Genomic DNA, 25,724 nt, shown 5'->3' with positions numbered 1-25,724 from the left:
CTTCTCTTTAAAAACAATGTGCTCGGCATCATCAAAGTGGCCACATAACTACATTGCGAGAAATGTGTGCAAAAGAAATGCATCCCCAAGGAGACAAATTATGACCTTGCTTCTGATGGTGCAGAAATGGCATTTATGAATTCACAATGCATTAAGATAAACTTATTCAGAAATGTTGCTCACCATGTTGCTGTCATGTGGAAACTCTTTAAATGACACTGTGACCATGTGCAGAGACAGTTTGGTTGTATGGCTGCAGCTAATAGCCAGTCCCCGACGAGTACAGACGAAGCATTCAGCCTTACAATCCTCACTTAATGCACCATGGCCCATTCTGACAGCTATGTTAGAAACCAGTCAGTCATACTGCAGCCACATGTGCAGTATACAGTTGGAAAATACATGTTTTTTTTTATTCTCTCTGCTTGAGGGAGTTTGAATTTCAAATCAATTTGGCCAGCATATCATCCACAAACAGAGTTTGTAAGCTGTAACAGTTGTTCGTCTGCCCAGAATTTAGGTTAAACCAAACCCCAGCAAAACACCAAAGATGCACCATGCTGCTTGATCAATACTAACAATCGATACATACAAGACCCCACATGAATCTCCCCTCCCACTTGTGCTTACAGAAGTTCATGGCTACCTGAAAAATACCAAACAGGTCCAAGGTAGCAAACAAAAACAACTGAGTCTGACAGAAGTAGATAGATAGATAGATAGATAGATAGATAGATAGATAGATACTAAGCTGCTACTCTGTTTAATCTGTCTGTTAATCAGTCTACGGTGCAACATCAGTCTATATGTTGCACGTGCTACACTAAATCAGTCTGTCAGATGAATGAAATTACTAGGGCTGACCTTCGAATCCATTTATGGACATTCAAAAAAAAAATGGCGAAAACGTAGTTTCTTCCAACACTACACCCACAACTCAGAGCATCAGAAGTGTCTCTGACACCAGACTCAGAGTGGATCGGTGGAACTGGAAAATGCATATTAGGCCTACTAGTTACTACTTACGTTTTTCAAGTGATTTCCCAAATATGTTGTTGAGTTGTGATATGCCAATTGCTTTTGGCAAATCTGGCACTCTGCTTTCTGGGGGTTGTCGGGCATATTTTAAAGTGCAACTACACATCTGATGACCTCTTGGACATGTCTGCCAGCTCTGAGTGCACTCGTTGTCAGTATCGGACTGGTGGGGGTTAGTGTTGCGTTTAAGGCCTCCCCCCCAAAAAACGAAAAAAAAAGCGCAGAAGCTTACAATTTTTTTTTTTTCCACAATCGAATCCCGTGCCATCGAAAGAAGCTTAGAATATTTTGGATCAGCCCTAGAAATTACAGCAGCATGCGTACAATACTGTGGGCCTTTTCCATTGTCACTTTTGGCCATGCCAAGTCAAGCCATGCTGCACCAAAATGTGCTTCCATTATCAGTTAAGAAGTGCCGTGCAATGCTGAGCTGTGCCACAGATGGACCTTCTCTGGAGTAGGTCCAAAACCCAGGCTGCCTGCCCTCAAGTGGGTAGCTGTGATGTCTCACTGACCGCAGCCAACCCCGCTTCTCCCACTCCCAAACAAGCCGTGTGTGTTGCAAGACTCTACCCACCTCTGTCTGCAGGAGACCAGAGAGAACGGTGTTCTTAAAAGTCCCTGTGTGTTCAGCTCTCAGTACGTCTGTAGCTTCGAACTGAATCTCTGTGGTTCGGAGTTTAGTTTCTCGCCTGCGTCCTGTTTTTACTTTAGATATCTGCTTTATTTCACTGTTTCATGTTCGCTATTAGCCGTATTAGAAGTTGTGTGAAGTCACTGCTTGAAAACTCATTTCCTTATTTTGCTGCTTCACAATAAAAGCTTTTACATAACAAAATAATGGGGGACTTTTATTGTGAAGAATCTGTAGGAAATTAAATGTGCTCATCACCAAATAAGTGGAACTTTGTTAGCGGCTTTTCTCCAATTAAGACAAGTCTAATAATACAGCAGGGAGGAAAGTGAAAGCAGAAACAGCCACAGTGAGATGTTGACGAAGAGCTGCAGACAACAGACTCTTCCTGCACCTCTGCAAACAGCTCACCTCCAGCAGGTAAACTTCTTTTACCTGCCCTGCTGTGGAAAAACACATGCAGCAAATTAACAGGGGACTTTAGTTATGGACTACTGAACTTGAAGCTCATTTCGTAGAAAATACCGATATATATATATATATATATATATATATATATATATATATATATATATATATATACATACATATATATATCATGTATCGCAATTCAGCCGGATAAGATATGAATATTTGTCCATATCGATTTGTCCAACAGATTGATTAATTGATCAATTTTAGGTTTATGAATCCATATTTCTAAGTTGTAAAGTATGACTTTTCTTCTTCACATTTAATGTTTCTTTTAAATTACAAAACCTGGCCTGTTGTGTTTTGACATGGCAGCCCTAATCTGTAAAAAGTACCATAGCAGCACAGTGACGCACACTGACACGAGCTTTCAGAAGTATTTCGGACCACCGCTATGTCACATGAAAAGGATTTTTTTTTCCAAATGACAGATCTGATGCGGCTGAATATTCATCTTTTGTGGTGAAAGCGTGCTGCTGAGCGGCGGCGATGTGGTTTAAGCCAGGGTAAGGGCAGGCATTAAGAACAGAGAGCGCCCACGATCTGTTACAGATGCATCAGGCTGTGAAGGGCCCCATGAAGAGATAGTGTCAGCTTCTTGAGTGAGGTCACAGGCTGATCTTTAACAACCCTTCACATCCTACACTCACTTTTCTTTTCTTTTCTTTTTTTCATTATTCTCATATCTCTCTGTCTCTTTCTATTTATCGCTGTGTCCGTCCGCCTCTCCCTTTTCTCTAATGATGCTCTCGCTCTATCATTCAGATCAGTCGATGCTTTAACCTTGATCTCTGTGATAAACTGGGGAGATCTCCTGCACTCTCCCTCTCTCTATCATCCCCTCTGGTCTTCATCCATGCTTCCACTCCCCCCCCCTCCCCTCTTGCCCATTACTCCCTTTACTTTTTAGCTCATCCTTTCATCAAACGTTGGCTCCCTTATCTCATCTGCATTCTCTTAATCAGCTGCTGTCAACTCACCCTTGTGATCCCATTTCATTTCATCCCATCTCTCTTCCCCCTCCCTCCCTCCCTCCCTCACTCTCTCTCACTGCCTCTCTCATCTACCTCAGCTACCATCTGATCATTCTGCCAGTATGAATCTTTAGCCCACCTGATCAAATCTTACCTTATGGCTAACTGAGCTTCAGTAGTCTAAATGAGGATACAGGCCTCATGGCTTGTCCCTCTCAATCACAGTTAGCAGCCATGCTAAGTCCTGCAGTCCCTTCCCATTAGTCAGTGGGGTGAGTGATAGGCGCCGCGAGCAAATCAGACACCAGAAAACGAGGTGTAGGGGGGAGCATCCATTTCCCCAGGCTGTCATCCCACAAGCTGTGCAGCGGTTGTGACAGGTGATACGCCTCAAACTGTGAATGTGGCCCCCAAAGAGGACACTCATTTGATTAGCAGGCCATTATAGCAATATGTCTCCATCGTATTGTGCTCTTTGCAGAGTTTCACATGTACTTTTCGGGTGTTTTGCATTTCAAATTTGCTCTCATTTGCCTCTGTTTATTTATCCTTTGTTCCATATTCTCTTACCTGTTTGTTCTTTCCTGGCTTCCTGTCAACCCTCTTTCTTGTTCCTAATAACAGGACTCAGAGGGCCACAAAATAGGACATGGTGCTGAAAAGAGAGAGAGAGAGAGAGAGAGAGAGAGAGAGAGAAAGGGGAGAGATGTTGGTGCCATCGTTGCCTTTGACAGACGGCCTTGGCCTACACGGCTGACATAGTGTATTTCACAATTTGGCCTGTTTTGAGAAGGACCTCTAGTTCGCTCTTTCTCTTGCTGTGCTCTCTCTGTGTTTATCTCTCTCTCCCCCTCTGTTCTGCCCTGTCAGAAAGAGCAGGGAAGTGACAACGCTATCAAAGACTTGGCGCTCTTCTATTGATTGCTCCTGTCTGTCCACCACCTTAAGCTATCAAAGGCTGTCACCTATCAGTCGTCGCTTGATGCTGTCTTTTCCATCATCTGTTGCCTCATAGCACTGTAGACTGAAATGTCACAAGGGCTTTGTGGAAACTTTATATCAGATGGTAGGCTGTTTTGAAATAACTCTCCTTGATGGAAACATTTTATCTTCTTCTTATTTATGATTAAGTTGCAGTGATTTATAGCGACAAGAAACGTTTTCCTTTGTGGTGTATTGTCGCTTTTCTCCTCATGTTTAGCCTTGTGAGATTAAAGTGTCAGGAGTGGTGCAGTGAGGTAAAGCTGGTGTTACTGGCTGTGAACACAAATCAAACACAGGCGTGCTTTCACACGAAACACAAAGCTGACACCTTTTGATGTCTACTCCACAAATCAGAGGTATATAATGTTGTATTTAAGGGCAACAACAAACGTTTAGATTCGTTCAGGTATGCAGACATCTAAAGACATATGTTGTTTTTGTTCTCTGCAGGGTATGGACAGGGTGCGGGCATATGTCCCAGATGCTGTGTGGTATGACTATGAGACGGTAAGATTATATACTGCTTACTTTAAGAAAACACTGAACAAAAATTTGAACGCAGCACTTTTGTTTTTGCTGCCGTTTGCTCCAGTGAAAGATCTAAGACTTCTTTTATGTGCTTCTTTTCTTTTATATTTCTCTCAAATTTTCGTCACAGATGTGAGTAAATGTGCACTTCTCCTTTTTCAAGATAATCCATCCACCTGACAGGTATGGCAAATCAAAATGCTGATTAAACAGGGGTCCATGTCATTGGTCCTACAGCCCATTGGTCCGACATCCCATTAGTCCGATGGTCCGTGGTGCTGAACAGCTCCCGGCGGGCGTATTTCTACCTTGATGGTGCGCCGCGACCGGCTCTGGGTCAGCTGGGAAAGGCTTGAGGCGAAGCAGACTCACGGCTTATGTGTTTGCCACTTTCTTTTTCATTTTAACCCACACCATGATCTTTTCCTGACCCTAACCAAGTGGTTTTTGTGCCTAAACCTAACCAGACCTTAACCACAGGGCATCATGATGATTTCGGAACGGACTTCGGAACAATGGGTTTAATATGGTCGGAACGATGGGATGTCGGACCAATGGGCTGTCGGACCAATAGGCAGTTCCCATTAAACAGCATCATCACTACATAAGGTGTGCCTTGGGATAATCACAGTTAAGGGCCACTCTAAAACACAATGCCACAGATGTCACATGTTTTGAGGGAGCATGCCATTGGCAAGCTGACTGCAGGAATGCCCACCAGTGCTGTTGTCCATGAAGTGAATGTTGATTTCACTACCATAAGCCATAATTTGGTAGTACATCCAATCGACTTCATGACAGCAGACCACATGTAATGACACCAGCTCAGGGACTCCACATCCAGCATCTTGAGCTCGGTCTCACCAACGAAAACCAACGAAAAAAGCTGTCCTTCAGCGTCAGCATGATATGCAGACAGTTGTCGTTATAGTTTATCGCGTCGGCCGGCTTCAGGGGGAAACACAGCAGGACAAGGACGAAAGTAGTGAAAGTCCAAATAGGGCGGGCGGGATGGGTGGTGGATGGGTCCAACAAACACCGACTTTCACCAGAGAAGAGCAGTGTTGGCGTCCCATAAGATTCTAAAGCTCAACCCTGTATTTTTTCCGAAACCTAACCACTTTCGTTCGTTGCCTGAACCTATCTACGTGTATTTGTTACTCAACCATGTGTGTTTGTTGTTGAAAGAAAACAAATGTCAATTCTGGGTGTTGTACTGACGCAGTGACACTGTATGTAAATGGTAAATTTCCTGCGAAAACGAAAGTGTATCTTGAAAGAAGAGAACATGGTGGACATGGACATGGTGTCCCAGAAAGTCAACAACCAGTGCATCCAAGATACCTTGCATGTCGCATGTGGAGGTTGGAGTGAGAATGTTTTGGCGTCTTCACCTGCAAGATAATCTGAGACCACCCACCTGACCAGCTAATGCAACTATTGGTTTGCACAACTTAAGAAACCATCTCAGGGGAGCTCATCTGCATGCTCGTTGTCCTCACCAGGATCTTGACTTGACCACAGTTCATCATCGTAAACAACTTGTGTAGTTGTGAGGCCGGTTGGATGTACTACCGAAATCATGGAAACATTATTGGAGAAAACGTATGGCAGTGAAAAGAACATTCAGTTCCCAGGCAGCAGCTCTGGTGGACATTCCTGCAGTCAGTATGCCAATGGTACACTCCCTCAAAACTTATGACATTTGTGGCATTGTGTTGTGTCATCAAACTGCATGTTTTAGAGTGGCCCTTTAGTGTGATCATCCTAAGGCACACCTGTGTAGTAATAATACTGTCTTGATCTCGATATGCGACACCTGTCAGGTGGATTATCTTGAAAAAAAAAAAATGCGATCACTAACAGATTTTAAAACATTTTGACCAAACTTTGAGAGAAATATAGATCTACCTACCTGGACTTGCTAACACAGACACATATAACTTGACCTGTACACATGTTCAGATGCATGAACACTTAATTAACTGACACTCTGGCTGCAGATAGAGTGTCTTTCCTGGCTTACTTCTCAGTAGACTTCATTTGATAGATGGAGACTAAACCAAGGTGTTGCTTTTAAATTTTTGTTCAATACTTTCCTCTAAAGCACATCCTTTTCCTCTTCAGGTGAAAAATTATCAACAGTTGCTTTACATGTAGATTAATTCATATCCTTACCGCAGACATTGCAAACACTTAAGCTCTTCAGGTTCCAATTGTTGCTGAAATATTTCATTTAATTGAAAAGGACCTTAATGTACAATGCAATGAATGTTCTCCAAGTAAAGTGCACCTAATATGAATACCATTTTTCTTTCCTTTGATGGCCATAGAGAGAAAATATGTGATTGTGAGTTTGTGTTTTTTCTCTATCCATTTTACATGCATGAAGAAGACAGGATATTAAAAACACATTTCAATAAAGTAAATTCCGATTCAAAACCACAAGGTGCAAAAAAATACCAGAGTTGAATCAACACCTCTCTGATACAGCCTTAAGAAATTGAACATCATAAGCCTTATAAATATAAATAGATAAACAGGAAATGGCATGACAAATAGGCTGAACAGGATTAATTGCAGGCTTGCTGTGTGAGAATGCATTATTTTATAAAGGAGCACCTGATAAATTGGTAACACAAATGTGTAGCACTCAACAAAAAACACTGCAAGAAGGCCTTATAATTGTTAAGTTACATTAGCGGAATTAACACACACACAAAGAGCATGTATCACATGAAAGTCTTTGCCTCGAGTTCTTTGTTTGAGACTGAGAGACGAGAGCGATAAGACAGAGCGAGCATGAGGACAAAGATAGAGTGAAAGAGGGGACAGCCAAGAGAGGAGAGAGACCATCTCCCTGACAGAGAGATAAAAGAGGTGTTGAGCTCCTTTGGGACCTTATTTGGGCGTCACAGTGGCGATGTAAAGCGCCCACTGATCAGATGAACGATTAGATTGGCTGCCTTGCCGCCGGCCCCTTGTCCTGGTTGGTCCCCTGTGATTATCTGGGTAGGAGGATGGAAGGGTTGGGGAGGCGGGGGTCACGGAGAGAGGAGAGCAGGGACAAGAGAGAAGATAAGAAGAAGAAAAAGGGGGATGGCAATAACAGTATGTAAAGGAATGGAAAGATGGGAGGATTAGCCAGGAGGAATAGGGAGAAGAAGAGAAGACAAGGCTAGAGAAGACCTCCTTAAGGCAGACAATGAGGGGGTGATACGATCTGAAATTGCTTGTAGACGCTCCACTAACTCCAGCCCACACACTCGCCCATACTTTACTGTACTGCATAAAGTGGTACACGCACACACAGTCTCACATGCACACACACCTCCATGGGAATGGAGGAAAATGGGATACAAAAAAAAAAAAAAAAAGAATTAGAGCACCACAAGAGAGAATAACATGACGGGGAGAGGGAAGGAGGTAGAAGGAGAATGAGAGGAGATGGAGAGAAGAGAGTTTTAAATTATTTTAGGCTGGTCTGAGGATTCAGTCCTCAGGGGATCAGAAATTAACTGCGCTCAGTCGGGGCCCTCCGAGAAACGAGCAGAGAGTGAGAGACACACAAGAAGGGAGAAAGAAATGTGTCTCCTCATCTCAAATAAGCGCATCTCATTAGAACGGAAAATTATGATTATTATATGGTTATGATGCAAAAAAATAACATATGAAATCACCCTCAACTGTATTAGTCACAGCATTCTCCAAACTATTTGTAAACATTTCAGAAATCCAACTGTGATTAAACCCATTGTTCTAAATGAGGCTTTCGGCCCTGATCACAGAAAGTGTTTTGCAGGCTGCAAAATGCAAGGCGCGCCGCACTGCCTTCTTTTTAATTGAATGCCACTAGTAAAAAAAAAAATGCCTTGCTGTGCCTTTTTATTGTTGCCAGGCAACCATGCAATCACCTCCTTACTCTAACCTTCCTGTGTTATCAGTTTAGTGTTTATTTATTGTAGTTATTTGACAGTAATCTGTGGCTAGTTACTTAAACAGACAGGCAGAGGGTACTTCCTGGTTGAGGGTAAGAGGCTGTCAGCAAAATTTTGGGCACAGGGAAACGGAGTTCTGTGTGGGTACATGAAACCCATTAAAAAAGAGGGTGGATCACGGGGAGTACCACCAGTCGGTCCAGGAGCTTCTCCTCCATGATGGCTGTCTCCAGGCATATTTTAGGGTGACTCAGGGGCTGTTTGACAACCCACTATCGTCTATCGTCCGGCCATATAGCTCTGGGTATCCAAGAAGTGCTACCACCAGTTTCTCCTCCATTGTTTCTCAACTGAAAACTAGCTGTCTTGACTTCTACAGAAGGCCCACCTCTCAGATCTTCCGATTGGACAATGGGAAAAAACCCTTTTCAAGCCGAGGAGTTCAGAGCGCTCCAGCAAAAATGCCAGGTGCCTAGAGCGCAGAAACGTGAGATGAGTTTGAGATGAAATCTTCAACTGACAAATTAAGGACATGGCAGATTTGTGCAGGATAAAGATCACAGGCGACCTCTGCCATTATTTCAAACTACCAGAGGTCCCCAGGTGACACTAGTCCTGTGTGAATAGAGCTCTAGGTTTTCAGATAGCCTTCTCTGACATTTCTGCCACAACCTCAACACAATGAAGGCAAATAGAATTTTATTTGTGGAGCTCACAGGTTTTAAGATTATGATGCGATGTGCATAATCCACAGACTTCACAGTGAACAGAAATCATACTGTAGGGACTATGTTTCAGTAGAAAGTTGCTCCAATGAAAAGCTTGCACAGTGAAGTCTGCAAAGAGTCCAGATTAAAGAAAACCGCTGCTGTCCACATAGCTACATACCACAGGGGGTAAGTGAGAAAAAATGTAGTGAATGTTTTATGCAAGCTGGTTCTTCGAGACATTTTTTTTTTTAATAACTTTTTGAATTATTCTGCTTATGCAATTAAACATCATTCAACAACTCATGCAATCAAGATCAAGTAGCTCAAGTAGCTGTAAGAGTGGAGTGTGTAGCTGAGACGGCCAAAGATCATCATCAGCGTATAGGTTTACTATGCTTTTGTAACACAAGATTAAGTGTAGTATCCTGTGTTCACTGTGGCTGATTGCAAAGCAGCGTTGGAGCCATTAAATGTCCTAGCAGGGTTGCAGACCCAAACTAATAGCTGATCCAATTGCACCAATGGCAAACACAAGTTTCCCCGTTGCTTCTGCCTCAGAAAAAGTCCATCGTAGAGACAGCAATTTCATGCAAGCCCAAAGCCGGTATCTTCCAGCCCAGGCTTGTGCGCAATTATGGTCACTGTCCTAACCTTGAAATGGGTGGCATGGAGATTGTCTTGCCCACTGAGCATCACATGAGGTAATTTAATAGATTCTGTTCTTTTACCAATCAGATGGAACGACTGGCGCACCGCAGAAATCATGTTGATATGCATCTGCCGGCTGACAAGCTTGGTTTGCACATCAGAGGTGGTGCGATCCTCCCCACGCAGAGACCGAATGTCACCACCACATACAGGTACACACACACACACACACACACACACACACACACACACACACGTACACACACACAGTTAACACCTCATTGTTTTGATTTCAACAAGAGAAGCTAAGGTGATATACATATACAGATCAATCAACACTTTTTCCACAGAAGTGCACATGATCATAAATGCATCAGATTTTACCTCCTGTTATATTTGATTAATGTGCAGAGATATTGTAGTCGTTTGATTCACTAAATTGTAATTACAGGAGCGTATGGTGTTTGTACTTTAGCCTGTGTTTATGTGTATACCTCTAGTCGACGTAACCCCATGGGTTTGATCGTCGCTCTTGATGACAACAACAAGGCAGCCGGGGAGCTATTCTGGGATGATGGAGATTCCAGAGGTATTGTGTGCTAAATGTGTCTGTGTGTGTGTGTGTGTGTGTGTGTGTGTGTGTGAGAAAGGATCATCCGTATCTTGTTATTACCACTCATTACAGGCTTCTTTTTTTACGAGCATCAAATTGAAGCTCTTATCTTGTTTAAGCACAAAGCATCACACGAGTCAATGTGACTGTTCAAACACTGTCAGCCAGCTCACACACATTAACAAGTGAAGGTCAGTTACTCTGCTGCGTAACACTACATCAGATGCCAAACCGCAGTCGCAAACATTAACATCTGCTCTTTTTTTAATTTCCTTTCACAGAAACTGTTGAAACAGGCAATCACATCCACTACGACTTCAACGTTGACTATGTAAGTTTCCTTCACATGTATCCACACCATCCTTAAAATCCTGCCCGCATATTCCTTCTGGTCTGAACTCAAGTTCAAAGTTCAAAACCACTGGAGACTTCAGACTTTTCCTGTCCATAACACCAAGTGGAATTGATCCATGTTTTGCTGCTGGAGCTTTGTTGGATCAAGTACTCTGTGTTCCTACTTGACATAGAGCTGAGAATTGCCTTGCATGTTTAATGTATGATGGCGATGTTCTTCCTGTATGTAAGCATTACACTGGGGTGTGGGGGGTTTACAGACAGGAAATCTATCAGAGCAGCTGTTTGACTGATGGACAACAGTTGTGGGAGTTTATAAGCTGGTTGCTTAACTAGGAATGCGTGATACCAGCAAGTGATGCTAATTGGAATAGACTCCATCAATCTAGCCTCCTATCTATTCAAAACAGCCACAGAGAAAAGAAATGTTGAACTGCCTTGTTGAAGAGTTTAAATTCAGCAGTTTTACTCAGCATTTTAGTTAGCACAAAGTTCAAAGTCATTTATTTTTGAATGTGCAACTGCAAGAGCAGTCATTGCCGTTGGAAAAACTTGGGTGAAAGACTCCCTCAAAAAATAAAATTAAAAAATAAAATGAAAATAAAAATAAAATAGAACACAATAAAAAAAAGATAAAAAAAAATATTTAATTATATATAAATGTGTAACAAAAAAATTATAATATTAGAAATCACCAAAGTATAACCAAAAAAATCTAAATATAAGGATAAAAAGTAGTGCAACTTAAATTAAATATAAATAAATTACTAAGTAAGAGTTATAAATTAGTAGTTGCATGAATAGACAAAATGTAACAGCCATGTACTGTTGTAAAATGTATATACATAACATGAGCGTAAATGAATATGTCTAAACAGAGGAGCAAACAGTTCACTTTAAAGACAGGTAAAGTGACAGTTAGGAATATAATTGCATGTCCTCTGCTTTATAGGGAGTGCTGAAGATGCAGGTGACCCATGCCGGCTACAAGGACCCAAACAACCTCAAGTTTGAGGACATAACTATCCTTGGTGTGCCTCATCCTCCAGTCTTCGTCTCTGTGACTCACGTTAGCACTGGAACATCTGGAAACACCACCCCCGTGCCGAACACCAGCATACAGTATGATGAAGCCAAAAAGGTAAGCACACCACAGCAAGGCACGTATAGACAGGGCAGAATATCAGTGTACAATACAGTTCAACACTCTAGCAAAGCCTCTCCACCAAGTTCTTAGAAGCCTGGTTGGTTTGGTAGGCCAAGTGAGTGATGACATTTGCCCAAATAAACACACAGTTCAGTTCAGTCATTGTTGGATGGGAACACCAAGCAGGCATAGGTAAACAGAAACCAAGGGCGCAGAAACAGGTTTGGTGGTCAGGGACAGAAGGCTGAAGTGTTTACCAGGAATCAGATGAAGCAGTCAGGTCAGAAGCAGGCCAGGTCTGCAGTGGCAAATACCGTACATACCGACTGTAAGTAAGGAGGAACAGGTGGACTGAGTTGCCTTGATGAGGTGGCATGACTGAAGCCAAGGCTTGGGAAAACCAGAGTGAATGGAAAATTACAGACTGAGAGTTGGGTGACTGGACATGCAGAACTGTGACGACAGAGCTAAACAGAGTGTGAATTTTGGGCGTTTAGGTGACTTGAAACAAGACCTGAAAGCAATGCTAATGTTGCTCCATGTCTGCAAAACATGTTAATAGGCAACTATTTGCCAACAAGTTTGCCATATCAGCTTTATACTGTAATAATATGTCAGTGATATGTTTATACTCTGTTCTGCCACTTCCAAGTGGCCTAACAATAATGTATTACTGCTTAAAAAATAAATTATTTTTGTCGTTTTCATGCATTCCTAGTATTTAGGTAACCATATTTGGGAATGCCGAATTGCATGATTGATATTGGCATGTTGTATTAGTAGTTTAAAGCTGAATAAATAATTGAATAATAAGCCCGAAATGGTCATAACATATGACAAAATTCAATACATATTCTTAAGTATTTCCACTTCTGGGAAAACCTTGCTGTACTGATGCAGGACAGATGCAGTGTGGATGAGTACTACAGTGGCTACTCGTGCAGGTGCCCACCATTTGTTTCAATAAACCAGGAATGAAACCATTACTGTACATTTCAAGGTTAGCCTCTAAGTGTAAGAAATGATAACAATTTATATTAGGAGGATCGTAAAAGCGTGTGTGTGTGTGTGTGTAAGATAGCAAAGGAAAGAGTAGGAAAGAATGACTGAGCAATTGTCCTACACTAAGTGCCTGAGGTTATGAGCAAACGGCAAGAGTCTATAAAGTATAAAGGGGTCCAGTTAAGTATTACTATAGAGACTTCCTTTGCACTCTTGTGTATATTCGCGTGCACGCATGTGTTCATGTGTGCATGGCCGGGGGCTATGCTTGTGTAAATCCTCAAGGTCTCCCTGGTCACACACACAAGCGTGCATTTATCAAATGACTCTCAGCGGTAATCATTTCCTGGGGGTGAAGGGTAAATGTGCTGTTAAACCTAAACTCTGGCTTGTCATGTCCATCAGTCTTTGTATGCCTAGTCGGAGTGGGCCTTGAACATAGCTCACAGCCGCCAAACATCATTAGTTCCATACGCACTTAAATAGAACAGTACTTTACGACACATGAGGCACGTTGACTCTCTGTATTTTATTTATTTTTTTGACTGGATTGCATTATTCTTTTTTTCAAACCATTTCCTGCCTGCTACATAGCCTTAGCGCCTTCTGTTTTGTTCACAGTGCATGTCCGAGTGCCCTATTTTTCATCCATTCTCTTCCTCCTTTTCCTCCTCTGTCAATCTGCAGTCTCTTCTCCTTTCTAAATAAGCATTGCATGTCCTGCTAGATGCATTTTACACAATAGAACTGATGAGGCGTGATTCTGAAATAAAATGACAATCAGGAAAAAGACTGATGAAGATCCCGGAAGTCTCCTCACCGGCTGAGGATGTATCAGATGGCGACTGGAGTGAAAGGGGCTCCCCGAGACATGGTGTCAGAATGACTCACAATTCCCGGCAGAGGCTGTTGAGACAGCAAGAGAAATTAACAGCTGTGTCTTAATTGATAGCACACGCAACATCAAGCACACATTCTGTCTCAAGGAAGCACATCTTGGCTTTCTTGAGACAACTTAGGAAGAATGATCCCACATTGGCACCCTTGGATTTAATAATCACTCCTTGGTCCCACCTTTATCCTCTTCTTCCATTTATCACACACAGGTTATGTTCCTACGTGGGCTCTCTCTAACTGTTGGGGAGACCTATCTGGTGCAGTGGGAACTGGAGCCGAAGGAGAACAAACGCTTTGACTGCCATCCAGAGGAGCATGCAGATGAGGCTAAGTGCAAGGCCAGAGGCTGCATCTGGGAGGTGAGGGGTGACACAGATGAGGTTCACATGCAAAAAAAAAAAAAAAAAATAAATAAATAAATATTTCTGTTTTCTCTCACTAAACAACTGGATTGTTTTTAGAAATCTGCAAAAATCTTATAAAGCTTTCTGTCCCCATCAGCCAACCAACATTGAACGTGCTCCATGGTGCTTCTATCCAGACGACTATGGCTACTCCATCACAACATCCGAAGAAAGCAACTCAGGCATCACAGTTGATATCACTCGGAACAAGAAGTACAGGAGCAGTGGTCGTCCAGATTCACCAGACATTGACAAGCTCCGTGTTGAGATCAGATACCACAGCAGAGACATGCTGCAGTTCAAGGTGTGTGTTTGTGCCAGTAGTGGTGCATTCTCTTGTATATCATGACTATTTTTGCTTTATTTCCATGCATCCATCTTGCTTGCACTCCCTCCCTGTCCAGATCTGGGACCCAGCCACAGATCGTTATGAGGTTCCAGTGCCACTGTCACTTCCCACTCTTCCTGAGACTGACGAGAGCAGGAGGCTTTACAGGGTCGAAATTACCAAGAACCCATTCGGCATCCAGGTCATAAGGAAAAGCACAGGAACCAAGATGTGAGTGTTTCAGATGTACAAGTGGCTCAGGTGGGCTGAGGTTGTTGGTAAGAGTTCGGGATATTTTATTCTGTATTTTGAGTTTTGGGTTTATTACTGTTGTTTTCAGGGTATCTGTCCTCAACCTTTCTGAAAAACAATGTGTGTCCATGAAGTTAGCTTTTAATGTCAATGTTGTTTTTAATGTTCTAATGTTGTAAAGTTCCAGTTTCACATTTGGATTTTTTTAATTCTAAAAAAAAAAAGAATAATCTTACTATATAATGACAAAAACTCTGCTATGTCTCTGTTCCACGTTTTTCTCCTCACTGACTTGGTCAATCCATGTGAAATGTGGCACAGTGGTAGAGCGTCATGGGAGGATGCGAATGAAGCAATATTACATCAATTGGCCAAAGGGGGGCGCTATAGCAACCGACTGAAATAGAAAACTTTGAACGGGCATATCTCATGCCCCATATGTCATAGAGACACGAAACTTTGCACAGAGATGCCTCTCCTCATGAGGAACAAATTTGCCTCAAGAGCCCATAACTTCCGGTTATATAGATTTTCCACCATTTTGAATTTTTTGAAAAAAAAACAAAACAAAACTTCAAATTGATCTCTTCCTAGGAAGTTTGACCGATCTGAATGAAACTCGGTGAACATAATCTAGGGACCAATATCTAAAGTTCCCTCTTGGCAAAAGTTGGAAAACTTACTAAAACTGAGCTTCTATAAGGCAATGAATATTGCGGAGGGTGTGGCTCATCACATAAAGGTGTATAACATCTCAAGGGTTTCACCCATCACCACGCAACTTTGTAGGCATATGACCACACATAATCTGAGGGGACCCCTCCATTATTGACCCCATCAAACAAAATGGGGGCGCTAGAGAGCTAATTTCTTATCTAGGCCTAACCGCCATATGGATTTTTACTAAACTTGGTAGATATGTAGAACAGGACGCCTCAAGGTGACTGGAGAAATTTAACTCTAATTGGCAACTGGGTGGCGCTATAACAACAGAAAAATGCTTAGAAATGGCTAAAATGCGACCGATTTTTTTTTTTTTTTTTTTAAATTTTTGGTATGACTAAGTCATGGTATGGTATGCTGTAGATAATCACGGAAACTGTCAGTGTGTCATTCTGTCAGTCAGTCATTCTGTCTGTCCCACGTTTTTCTACTCACTGACGTAGTCAACCTATGTGAAACTGCACATAGGCATTGAGGATTGGCATAGGTAGAAGGTGACAAAGCTACCAATGGGTATGGACTAGTAACTAATATTTTCTATTAATTCTGATGTGTTCAATAATGACTCTTTGTTATTGGGACATCTTTAAGAAGATGGTGGTGTTTAATATATAATCAAATGATAGACTGTCCTGATCATTAAGGTAAATTGATATGCATCCCATGCTATATTTTGTCTCCACAAGCACAATGCAATCCCTCCTCATTGTCCCTGAAATTGGCCCCTTCAGGGTGGTGATTCACCAGGCAATTTTAGGCAATATACATGCTCCCGTTAACAAGCAATAAAGTGAGACATGGGATAAAAACTCTATTCAACTATTTCCAGGCAAGAAACTCTTTTCTTCCTGTGAGATTAAGGTAACAATGCTGAGTCAACTCCTCTGGCACTGTTACCCAATCAGATAGGCTCAGGAAAGTTGCCCAGTGTATGAACGCCTAAAGTAGTTTCCTCTTGTTCAGCAATCGCGATGATGTCACACAAAGCAGTGGAGCGTCAGAGAGTCTTTTCAAAGCATATCTTTAAGCAAGGGTGACATTATTTTGCAGTTAAGCCTTCCGCGTCTTTTTTTTTTCAGAAGTGTCAGTTGAAATTTTACTAATTAAAATTTATGAAGTATGTTGAAGGGATGCCTGCAGTTCCTGCGGGTTATTATGCTTATTTGTGTCAAACATATTGTGAATAACTCCCTTTGACAATAATTCCCTCTCCTCCTCTCTCTCCATCCTTTATTGATTTAATCCTCTGTCACTTTTCTCAGTTGGGACTCCTCTGTGCCAGGTTTCACATTCTCAGACATGTTCATCCAAGTGTCTACTCGACTGCCATCAGAGTTTGTCTACGGCTTTGGAGAGACGGAGCATCCTACCTACAAACACAATCTCAACTATCACACCTGGGGCATGTTCTCCAAGGACCAGCCTCCTGGTGTAAGTATCACACTGAAGCACATGTATGCACACACATGAAAACATCAGTGCAGCACTCGTCCTTATCAGATGCATCTGTTGTGTCACACTGCCGTTGATGCATAGCTCGCTAACATGGCATCTGTTTAAAAGACTGTTTGACTGGTCAGGATTTCCATGAACAAATTTTGACATTGATCTAGAAATGTTTTCCCACATCCTTTTCAAAGCATTGGCATCTTCCATCAAAACCAATTTTGTGCTTGTTATTGCATATGCAGCAAAGCGCCTTGCACTGAAAGTCTTTATCATCACACCCTCTAGAGACTGCAGAGGTGACTTGTAAACAACCTTCCAGCACAGTATGTAAACTCGTCTTTCTCACATTCATGTCACTTTGATGTGGCGCCGTTGATATGAGCAGCAGTTATAGAGTGTCATCGTGTTTTCCCTACTAGTGTCAAGGCCAGACAGGATGAGGTTTCCACCTGCATCAGCATTATCAAGCCTAATTGCTGAGCTGTCAAGACAGCTCCACAGGGTTCAGACAAATGTTATGGGGCCCCTCGGAGAGCAAGGGAATTAGAGTTAGGAGAAAAAAATAAGAAGGGAAAGCGGATGAAAATGAGAAAAAAAGTATAGAGCAGACAGGGTGACATGGACTCTGTATTTACACAGTCTTTGATATACTAATATTAAACCGGATGAGACAACACTTTAAATAGGAGTTTGTGACTTAAATACATTTTTAGGTCAGAGTCAGAGAAATCACAGTCACACTAATACGTGAAGCATTAAATTCTAGTCACATTACTCAGAGAATAACTAAATCCACATTTTTTAAATTAACAAATTATATTTAAAGTCACTTTATTACAATATTAATTTATCATATAGTAGTCTATAGTGTTACAAATACAATACAGTAATTGTCCTCTTGAGCCCCTTAAAAATCTATGACAGTTTCTGGCACGCCACAAACTCAAACTACGAGGCAGCAGTATGCAGTTGTAATGTGAAAAGACATGGAAAGAGTGAGTGTGAGCAACTGACAGTAGTAGTAATAAAAATACTACGGCTCATTCATATCTGTCACTCTCAGTTGCCTCTGGTGCACCTGCTAAGGCCTCACGTCTTGCCTGGCAGTGAAGGTGGAGACTCGGGCATTTGAAGTCACTGTGTCGACTGGTTTAAAGAAAAGACGTTTAATGGTTGTGCGGGTGAATCGCAGGCCATGTTAAAGCTAAAACAGGGTGTTAACTTGTGTCTTAAAGGAACACTTCACCCACATAATGATCATCTGTATATCAGTTATTCACCCTGTGTCATGTTGGATTCTTGAAGAAAACTTTTCTCACATGCCTCCACAGTGAGTGAAGGATCGAAAAATGGAAAAAAAATCTGGATGAAGTGGCGTAAAAGGGAGGATATGTTGGATTTATGGATACATAAATCCAACATATTATTAGTACTGATAAATTGACCTATTCATAAAACCCATTTAATTTACGGTACACAACATTAATGACAGGCTAACTGTTACCCATGAATCGTTGTACAATCATGTGAGCTACCTAATGCTAAATTACTGTGCAGTAATGTTTTTCAGACTCTGCAGCACCTATACATAATGACAAGGTGAACTAATTACATACTTTTGCAACATATTGACCAGTTAGCTGTATTATTATTCCAAGTGTACAGACATTCTTGTGAGCCACAATGAATCCTTATGTACGTTTTTGAGCAAGAAACTCTCATGCTGCCATGCTGCAACTGCTGTTGACTTGGGCGAGTGCAAACGAGGGAAGACCTGAAATCTTTTAGTTTTAAACAATATATGTAAAAGGGGGCCCCTGTTTCATCTCTGTTGTAATGTGTCTCTGGCCTGAAAAAGGTTAAAGACCACTGTTTTAAGTCGACAGAAAGCACTATCCAGGTAACTGACACCACAGGCCAAAAAACGTTCCTCCTGAAGACATAAGAACCTTTTTTCATATGTTACCTCACACAGTGACAGCTTACCTGCTCCGAACCGTAGTTGGGAACACGCTGGCTTATTAGCATTTAATTAGCTTTACGTGTTATTAGCTGTTAACTAGCTTCTAGCGCTCTGGGCCACTCTGCAGAGGGAAGGATGGCAAGGCATTCAGGAGCCATTCACAACAATGGCTTTATTGCAGTCTTGACCACAGAACAACTAACATGGCCTTCTCATAAGGTTGAACAGCAGCCCTGAGCTTATCTAGACACTGAATTCTGATGACTAATATCACTATTTGCCGCTTGCGTCTTCACCATGACACCCCGAGAGAGCTGCTTCCCTCCATACACATCACACCCTCACAGGTTACACACAAGGCCACTGCCCTTGTGTAGGGTAGGAATTTCTCCCATCTAGTGTTGAGATCATATATTACATCAAACGGATAGCACACTCTAGCGCCTCACTGTTTTAAACGCGTATTGCAACAACAGTAGCTGCTGTGTACCAAAAAGCTATGATAACATTGATGAAACCATGTCATCCGATACTTCATGGAGTATTCATTCAGGCTCCTACACAGACACACGCGACGCGAGTTGACAAATCCCCTCCTCACCATGCTGGCTGTGTTTACAATGTAGGACTGTTGGGACGGGTGTAAATCGAAACGAACCAATCACGTCTTGTCTTTTGACAACTGTCAAGTGGCTCAACCTCACACACCTCATCCCTCTCCTCGCAACACTGCGTCGCTAACAGCTGTTAGCGACCAGCACTGCTAACAGCACTAACAGCGCTAACTGCTGTTAGCTGTGATTCTCCTTCAGCAGCTCTCTCCACCTGGGAAAGGCTAACCCTTGTTTTTTGAAATCGCCGGTTATGTTGCCTTTTTGCCTTTTTTCAAATGCACCGGCACTTGTGACTAGCCTGCTTGCTGTTGCTTTTCATCACTCTATACCTGCAGACGGAAACCGGAAACCGACAAGTGAAAATGTGTAAGGGGATTCCGTATTTCTCAAGTATGTCCCTGTACGTACCTGTATTTTCAAGATTGTGCACGTACAGGAGGAGACACCGGTCGCAATGTATATGTAAATGAGAATTTTGGAGCTTACAGACTTACTAAGATACGCTTATGGAGGTAAATACACATGCGCTAGGACACACGTTTGACTGCAAAATTTCTTTGTCTCAAAGAACAACTGAAATTGTTACACATAGTGCCTTTAAAGTGGAAAAAGGGTGAGCCGGTAACACATACATTGTTTCACCATTTACAAGACCTCTCTACCAGTAACATGTACAAACAAAAAATGGGTAGACATTTTCTGGGTGTGGCCTTGCAGTGGAACCATTTTAACCTTTCTTTAAAAAATTGGCTTAGGTAACGTTGTCAACAGCAGTGGTCACTGATTGTTAAGCTAGCAACACCATTGCTAGCTTTACTGACTAACAAACAATTACACAGAAACAAAGAGATCATTTCAAAAGAACAGACAAAAACCCAGCAGGATACTAAACAAAGTGAACGCAAGACATATGCAGTGCAGAGCATATCATCTGATTCTGCTCTCATGGGTCTTTTTTGTTCAGAATCTGCAGACATAGCCACAAGGATACACAACTGCAGCAACATGAAAGAGAAATATGTTCTGAGGTTGAATACTTGATAGTTGAGGAAAACTTAGACTTTGTAGTGTACTCTGGGGGGATATCTCCAGTCATTAACTAGGTTGTGTGCCATAGAATATAAAGGAGAATATAAATATGAAATTTTAGAAGGCACAGACTAAATTGCTTATTTCAAATCCTGTTTTATTCAGAGGAGTGTTCACAGTTGAACTATTACAATCTATGCAAATGTACCCACGATGAGTGTGTCTGTGTCCATACATGTTCACTGGGAGGGAAGAGTCAAGAAAGACCGACAGGGAGAGACCAAGAACACTGTCACTGGCTGTCACTCTTTGTTAGCAGATGAGCTAATGACCTTTCTCCCCCTTGAGTCAGGCCATCGCACCATGTAGCAGGGCCACAAGGACACACACACACACACACACACACACACACATAGCAAGAGAAGGACACATCCAGACGAAGATGACACAGAGACAGAGCCAGTCCTCAGAGCCATTATATTACAGTTTAACAACTTCTTATGAACCAGAAGTGGAGGAGGCTGATGGAGTGTGACGTGCCCATGAGTTTTAGTTGCAGGGTTGGTGACATCTGAAAGTGGCATATTTCCTGTCCCCCGCCACCTTTCTATCTGTTCCTCTTAGCCCGGTCCGTCTCGTTCCATCGTCATGTAAACCCTGAAGACAACAGTGGGACCATCACAGTCGTTACTGAAGGAGCACAGCTCTGAAACTCAACTCATTCCCACTAGAACAATATATTGTTATATATGCATAATTACTGAAGCATGCTGCAGTAAACATTTATTAACATGTAAGAAATTCTCAGAAAAAAAATGTCTGCCTTCAGCAGGTTTAAATGGAACAGTGTATAAGGTTTGGGGGATTTAGTGGCATCTAGTGGTGAGGATTGCAGATTGCAACCAACTGAAATTTCTACTGGTTAAAATTCCGTTAATGTTTATTCTTTAGGAGGTTTTTACAAAGTCACATTATCAGCAGAGGTCTCTTCATCTCCAAAAAAGAAAAAAAAATGGTTTGGTTATTTAAATTTAGTAAAAACACTAAATAAAACAGTTTCACGTTGAAAAAATCTGCGTCTTTCTGACACTCTTGTTGCAAAGGGGCTGCTAACTACTGTGGCTAATACTAAAATTCAAATGACCCTATCTAGAACCAGTGTTTGATTTGTCTGTTCTGAACTACTGTAAAGATATAGGTGTGCAACATGGCAATCTCTGTGGACAAGGACTCGCTCGCCATATGCATATAAATGGCTCATTCTAAAGCCCCGTTTCCACCAAGCAGTACGGTTCAGTTCGGTTTGGTACACAGTTTTTCCATTTCCACTATGAAAAGTTGTGGATGGTACCAATGGAACCATCCGTACCGTCCCCATTTTTGGTCCCCCTCTGTTGGGGTACCTAGCACACAGATCTGGTACTAAAAGGTGGAGCCGTGAACACTGCAGTCCATTGATTGGTCGATGGCAGATGGTCACTCTGCTCAGGGCTGAGTTGTGGCTGGTTTTGTAACCACTGTTCACCATGGCAAGTTTTACTTTAGTAAACCATACCTATAAAAATAAGGGATGTTTTTCTGCCTCTCACAGCAGCTGTAGTCGGAGAAAAAACTTCATTCACTGGAATGAAGATTCACTGGAACGTCTATTTGTAATGTCACTCAGTGCATGAGTTTTTTGGTATCTTAGATGACACAGACTTTTAGTAATGAGTGGAGCTTCAAACGTTTAAAATATATATTAATGTCAACCAGATTAAGTGAACTGCATATTCATATCCTCAAGTGGAAAAAAAAAAACAAAACATTGGCGAACGTCATTCCTGTGGGCTCCGGCAACACTAAACCACTGCGATTGCCTGAGAGGGATCTAATGCACAAACCTGCTATTTTTAAATATCCCATCAAGAGAGACTTTCACTGCAGCCTGTTCTATTTTGTTCTAAAAATGTCGACAAGCAGTCAAGTTCTGCGGACAATAAACGAGGTGCAGACGTTACAAAGTGATGAGGAAATACAGTGAGTGCTGGTCAGAGTAGTGAGTGACAACAACCCCACCCACATTAGGTACCATGTCTGAAGGGTTACTTTTGGTTCCAAAGGTACCATACTGAAAGTGTTTAGTTAAAACGGGGCTTAAGGTAACAAAAACAAAGCTATTCTAATTTCCAGGTGATAATGCACTAAAGAAAACACTTACTATATTATCTTCCATTTCTGCCATTGTATCCCCCTAAATCCTCCCCACTGGACCTTTAAGGAGGCATTATAAACTATTTTTGAAAAAGCACATTAGCCAAGCTGAGCCTGATAACCTCTACACCTCAGTTTTGTCATTATTTTTAATGACCTGTAAGCTACATTTAGGACTTCCTGATATTGTTATAGCACCCAACTGCAACTCAAATACTTGCCCCAGTTCTCCGTTGATGTCTTCAAGCTTAAGCCAGAGGAATTTTTGAGGTATTTTGGAGTACTTTGGGTGCTATATCACAGAAAGTATACTGTTTATTTCAATACATGTTTCAGTCAGTGCACATTCATTTGCATAGAGGATAGTTGTACGAATATGTTTTCCCCCTGCTTTTGGGGAAACCGTTGAATGTCGACAGCACTGGGAGCAGGCCCACTGGAGCAGCGTTGTTGTCATACCTGTGAGAAATGCCCTGTCAGGTGTAGAGAAAAATGCTCATGAATAACAAAGTGGCGCGCAAGCAAACATTACAGTCGTCTGAGCCAGAGAACAGACCAATTCTTCAATCAACATTCACCCGTCTCACACTTTCTCCCGCATTCTTACTCTCTGTCTCTCTGCTACAGTACAAGATGAATTGCTACGGAGTGCATCCCTTCTATATGGGCCTTGAAACCACTTCTGATGCTCACGGGGTGCTGCTGCTGAACAGCAATGCCATGGGTGAGAGAAACACATGCACAAAGACATACATGCTTGTACATGCACATACGCCATATGCAAATGCAACCAACCACTTTCACGCACACACATGATCACACTCTATTTTATTCATTTGTTTATTTGATAGGGACACAGCACATTAAAGAGCAAGATGTAAACATGCCAGAATAAGCAAGAATACTAATTTACATCCGCAGAAACATTGAAAAAGGACAAAAATACATTAAACAACATGTCAAGTTAAAAGTGATCAAAGTTCTGGTTTGCTGTAAACTAGGGGTGTCAGACATACAGCCCAGGGGCCAGAGCTGGCCCACCAAAGGGTCCAATCCGGCCCACTAGATGACTTTGTACACCTAATTTTGATGCACTTGTGAAGGCTAAAGCCTGATTTATGGTCCTGCGGCATACCTACGACGTACCTACGTCGTTGCCGTGACGCCATTGTGAACCCTTCGAAATTCTCCGTCACTCCATTTCGTCGCGGTGCAATTCACCGCCAGAGCAGTAGGGGGCTGCGTTCCTTTCCTGAATAGTTATCATCGTCTCTAGTTGATTCTTTGTTTAGCTTCCAGGCTTTTCCGGTCACAGAGAAATGAACGTGGAGCACGGACAGACGGCTCCGTCCGTATCCGTATCCGTACTGAACGTTGAGCATAAATGGGCCTTAATACTGCAACATCTACATCGCAACAGAAGATGTTTAAAGATGGCGGGGATGGCGCAATCTGGAAATACGGAACCGGAAATGCGTTGCTACCAAGCAAACCAATCAGCCCTCTTGGTCTGCGCTGGGTCTGCGTTGCCTCGACGTGTAGTTACATTTTTGGGGAGGTGCACGTCAGGCTACACCGGGGGCTAAGGCAAGCCTTCTGCGTAGCCACGTACCCTACGACGTAGCAACGTCGTTGATTTAACGCAGGACCATAAATCAGGCTTAAGAGGTGCCAGGTTTCAGGAGCAAGTAAATACTTCATGTAAAATCCTGCTTCAGAGGCTTTTCCACCCTGACCAGAACACAGCTCTCTGAAATAACAATGAATACTTACTGTGGTCATATTTAAAGATATTGAACATATTTTTCTGAGGATACTGCAGGCTGATCATCATTTGTTTTCTAAATGGATGGTTATTATGCAATGGTTTTCCTGGTCCGGTACCCTGGAAGTCTAGAGTTCTCGCGAGAGCACAATTTGAATTTGTTCAGCGAGTCACTCTGGCAATTTGTAATGATGCTCATTACCCATGCCGTTGGAGCCGAGCTGCACCAATCACATCGGTGTATCTGATATAGGCGGGCCAGAGGCGAGCTAAACAGATGACGACAGCGCTGTGATGACGAAGTCCAGAATCAGTCAGTAAACATTGCAAGATAGCTACGGATGAACACCAGTTGTTTGAAACGGCTTTGGCCGCTACAATGAACGAGTTAGACTTGGCTTTTTCTCTAAAAGAGGAACAGAAGACGGCACTCAAATCTTTTCTTTGCAAGAAGGATGTTTTTGCTTTTTTGCCAACCGGACACAGCAAGAGTCTAATCTATTTTTCTGATTGGTCGTAGTGTTATCCAATTGCGTGCAGTGATATTTTCAAATGCATGCTTGGTGCCGCCCCTCGAATTGGGCCATTTTCATTACTCATATCCAGACCCTAAATCTTTCTAGATTTGGGTCTGGATTTCCAGGCTAGTGGTCCGGCCCACTTGAGATCAAATTGGGCCGTATGTGGCCCGTGACCTAAAGTGAGTTTGACACCCCTGCCTTAAGCCATTGTTTGAAATGGATCTTAAACGTGGGATGTGTATAGCACTCGTATTGAGCAAGCAGCAGGCCATTTCAATATGTACTTCCCTTCACTGACAGCACAGTTTGTTCAAATGAGGTGCACCTATATGGCACCTCACATAATTACATATGAAGGAGACGACTTTCCATAGTTTGAACAAATGTCATTTGACAGGGAGTCTTATATAAGGCCAAGACAGCACAATGCACACTTTCTACTCATCTCTGCCTTTGTATCCTTACAGACATAACAGTAACACACTTAAAAAAACAGGCAAATTAACATGCATTACACATACACACAGGTACTGCTGTGGTTATAC

General features: G+C 42.2%; 1 protein-coding gene across 2 annotated transcripts in view; it reads left to right on the top strand.

The window, feature by feature from the left end:
* The window catches only part of si (sucrase-isomaltase (alpha-glucosidase)), a 115,238-nt gene that overhangs the window by 52,939 nt on the left and 36,575 nt on the right, over positions 1-25,724 (top strand). For both annotated transcript variants that reach the window (XM_049576191.1, XM_049576192.1), the window contains exons 20-29: positions 4,552-4,608; positions 10,013-10,137; positions 10,426-10,514; positions 10,820-10,869; positions 11,845-12,033; positions 14,148-14,297; positions 14,440-14,646; positions 14,747-14,901; positions 16,908-17,076; positions 23,521-23,617. In XM_049576191.1, coding sequence (XP_049432148.1) covers positions 4,552-4,608; positions 10,013-10,137; positions 10,426-10,514; positions 10,820-10,869; positions 11,845-12,033; positions 14,148-14,297; positions 14,440-14,646; positions 14,747-14,901; positions 16,908-17,076; positions 23,521-23,617 — 1,288 coding nt within the window. The remainder of the gene's footprint in view (positions 1-4,551; positions 4,609-10,012; positions 10,138-10,425; positions 10,515-10,819; positions 10,870-11,844; positions 12,034-14,147; positions 14,298-14,439; positions 14,647-14,746; positions 14,902-16,907; positions 17,077-23,520; positions 23,618-25,724) is intronic.

The sequence above is a fragment of the Epinephelus fuscoguttatus genome, linkage group LG5 (genome assembly GCF_011397635.1).
Source record: "Epinephelus fuscoguttatus linkage group LG5, E.fuscoguttatus.final_Chr_v1".
NCBI classification, from domain to species: domain Eukaryota; kingdom Metazoa; phylum Chordata; class Actinopteri; order Perciformes; family Serranidae; genus Epinephelus; species Epinephelus fuscoguttatus.
The sequence above is the reverse complement of the archived record's forward strand: the minus strand, read 5'-3'. Positions and strand labels throughout refer to the sequence as shown.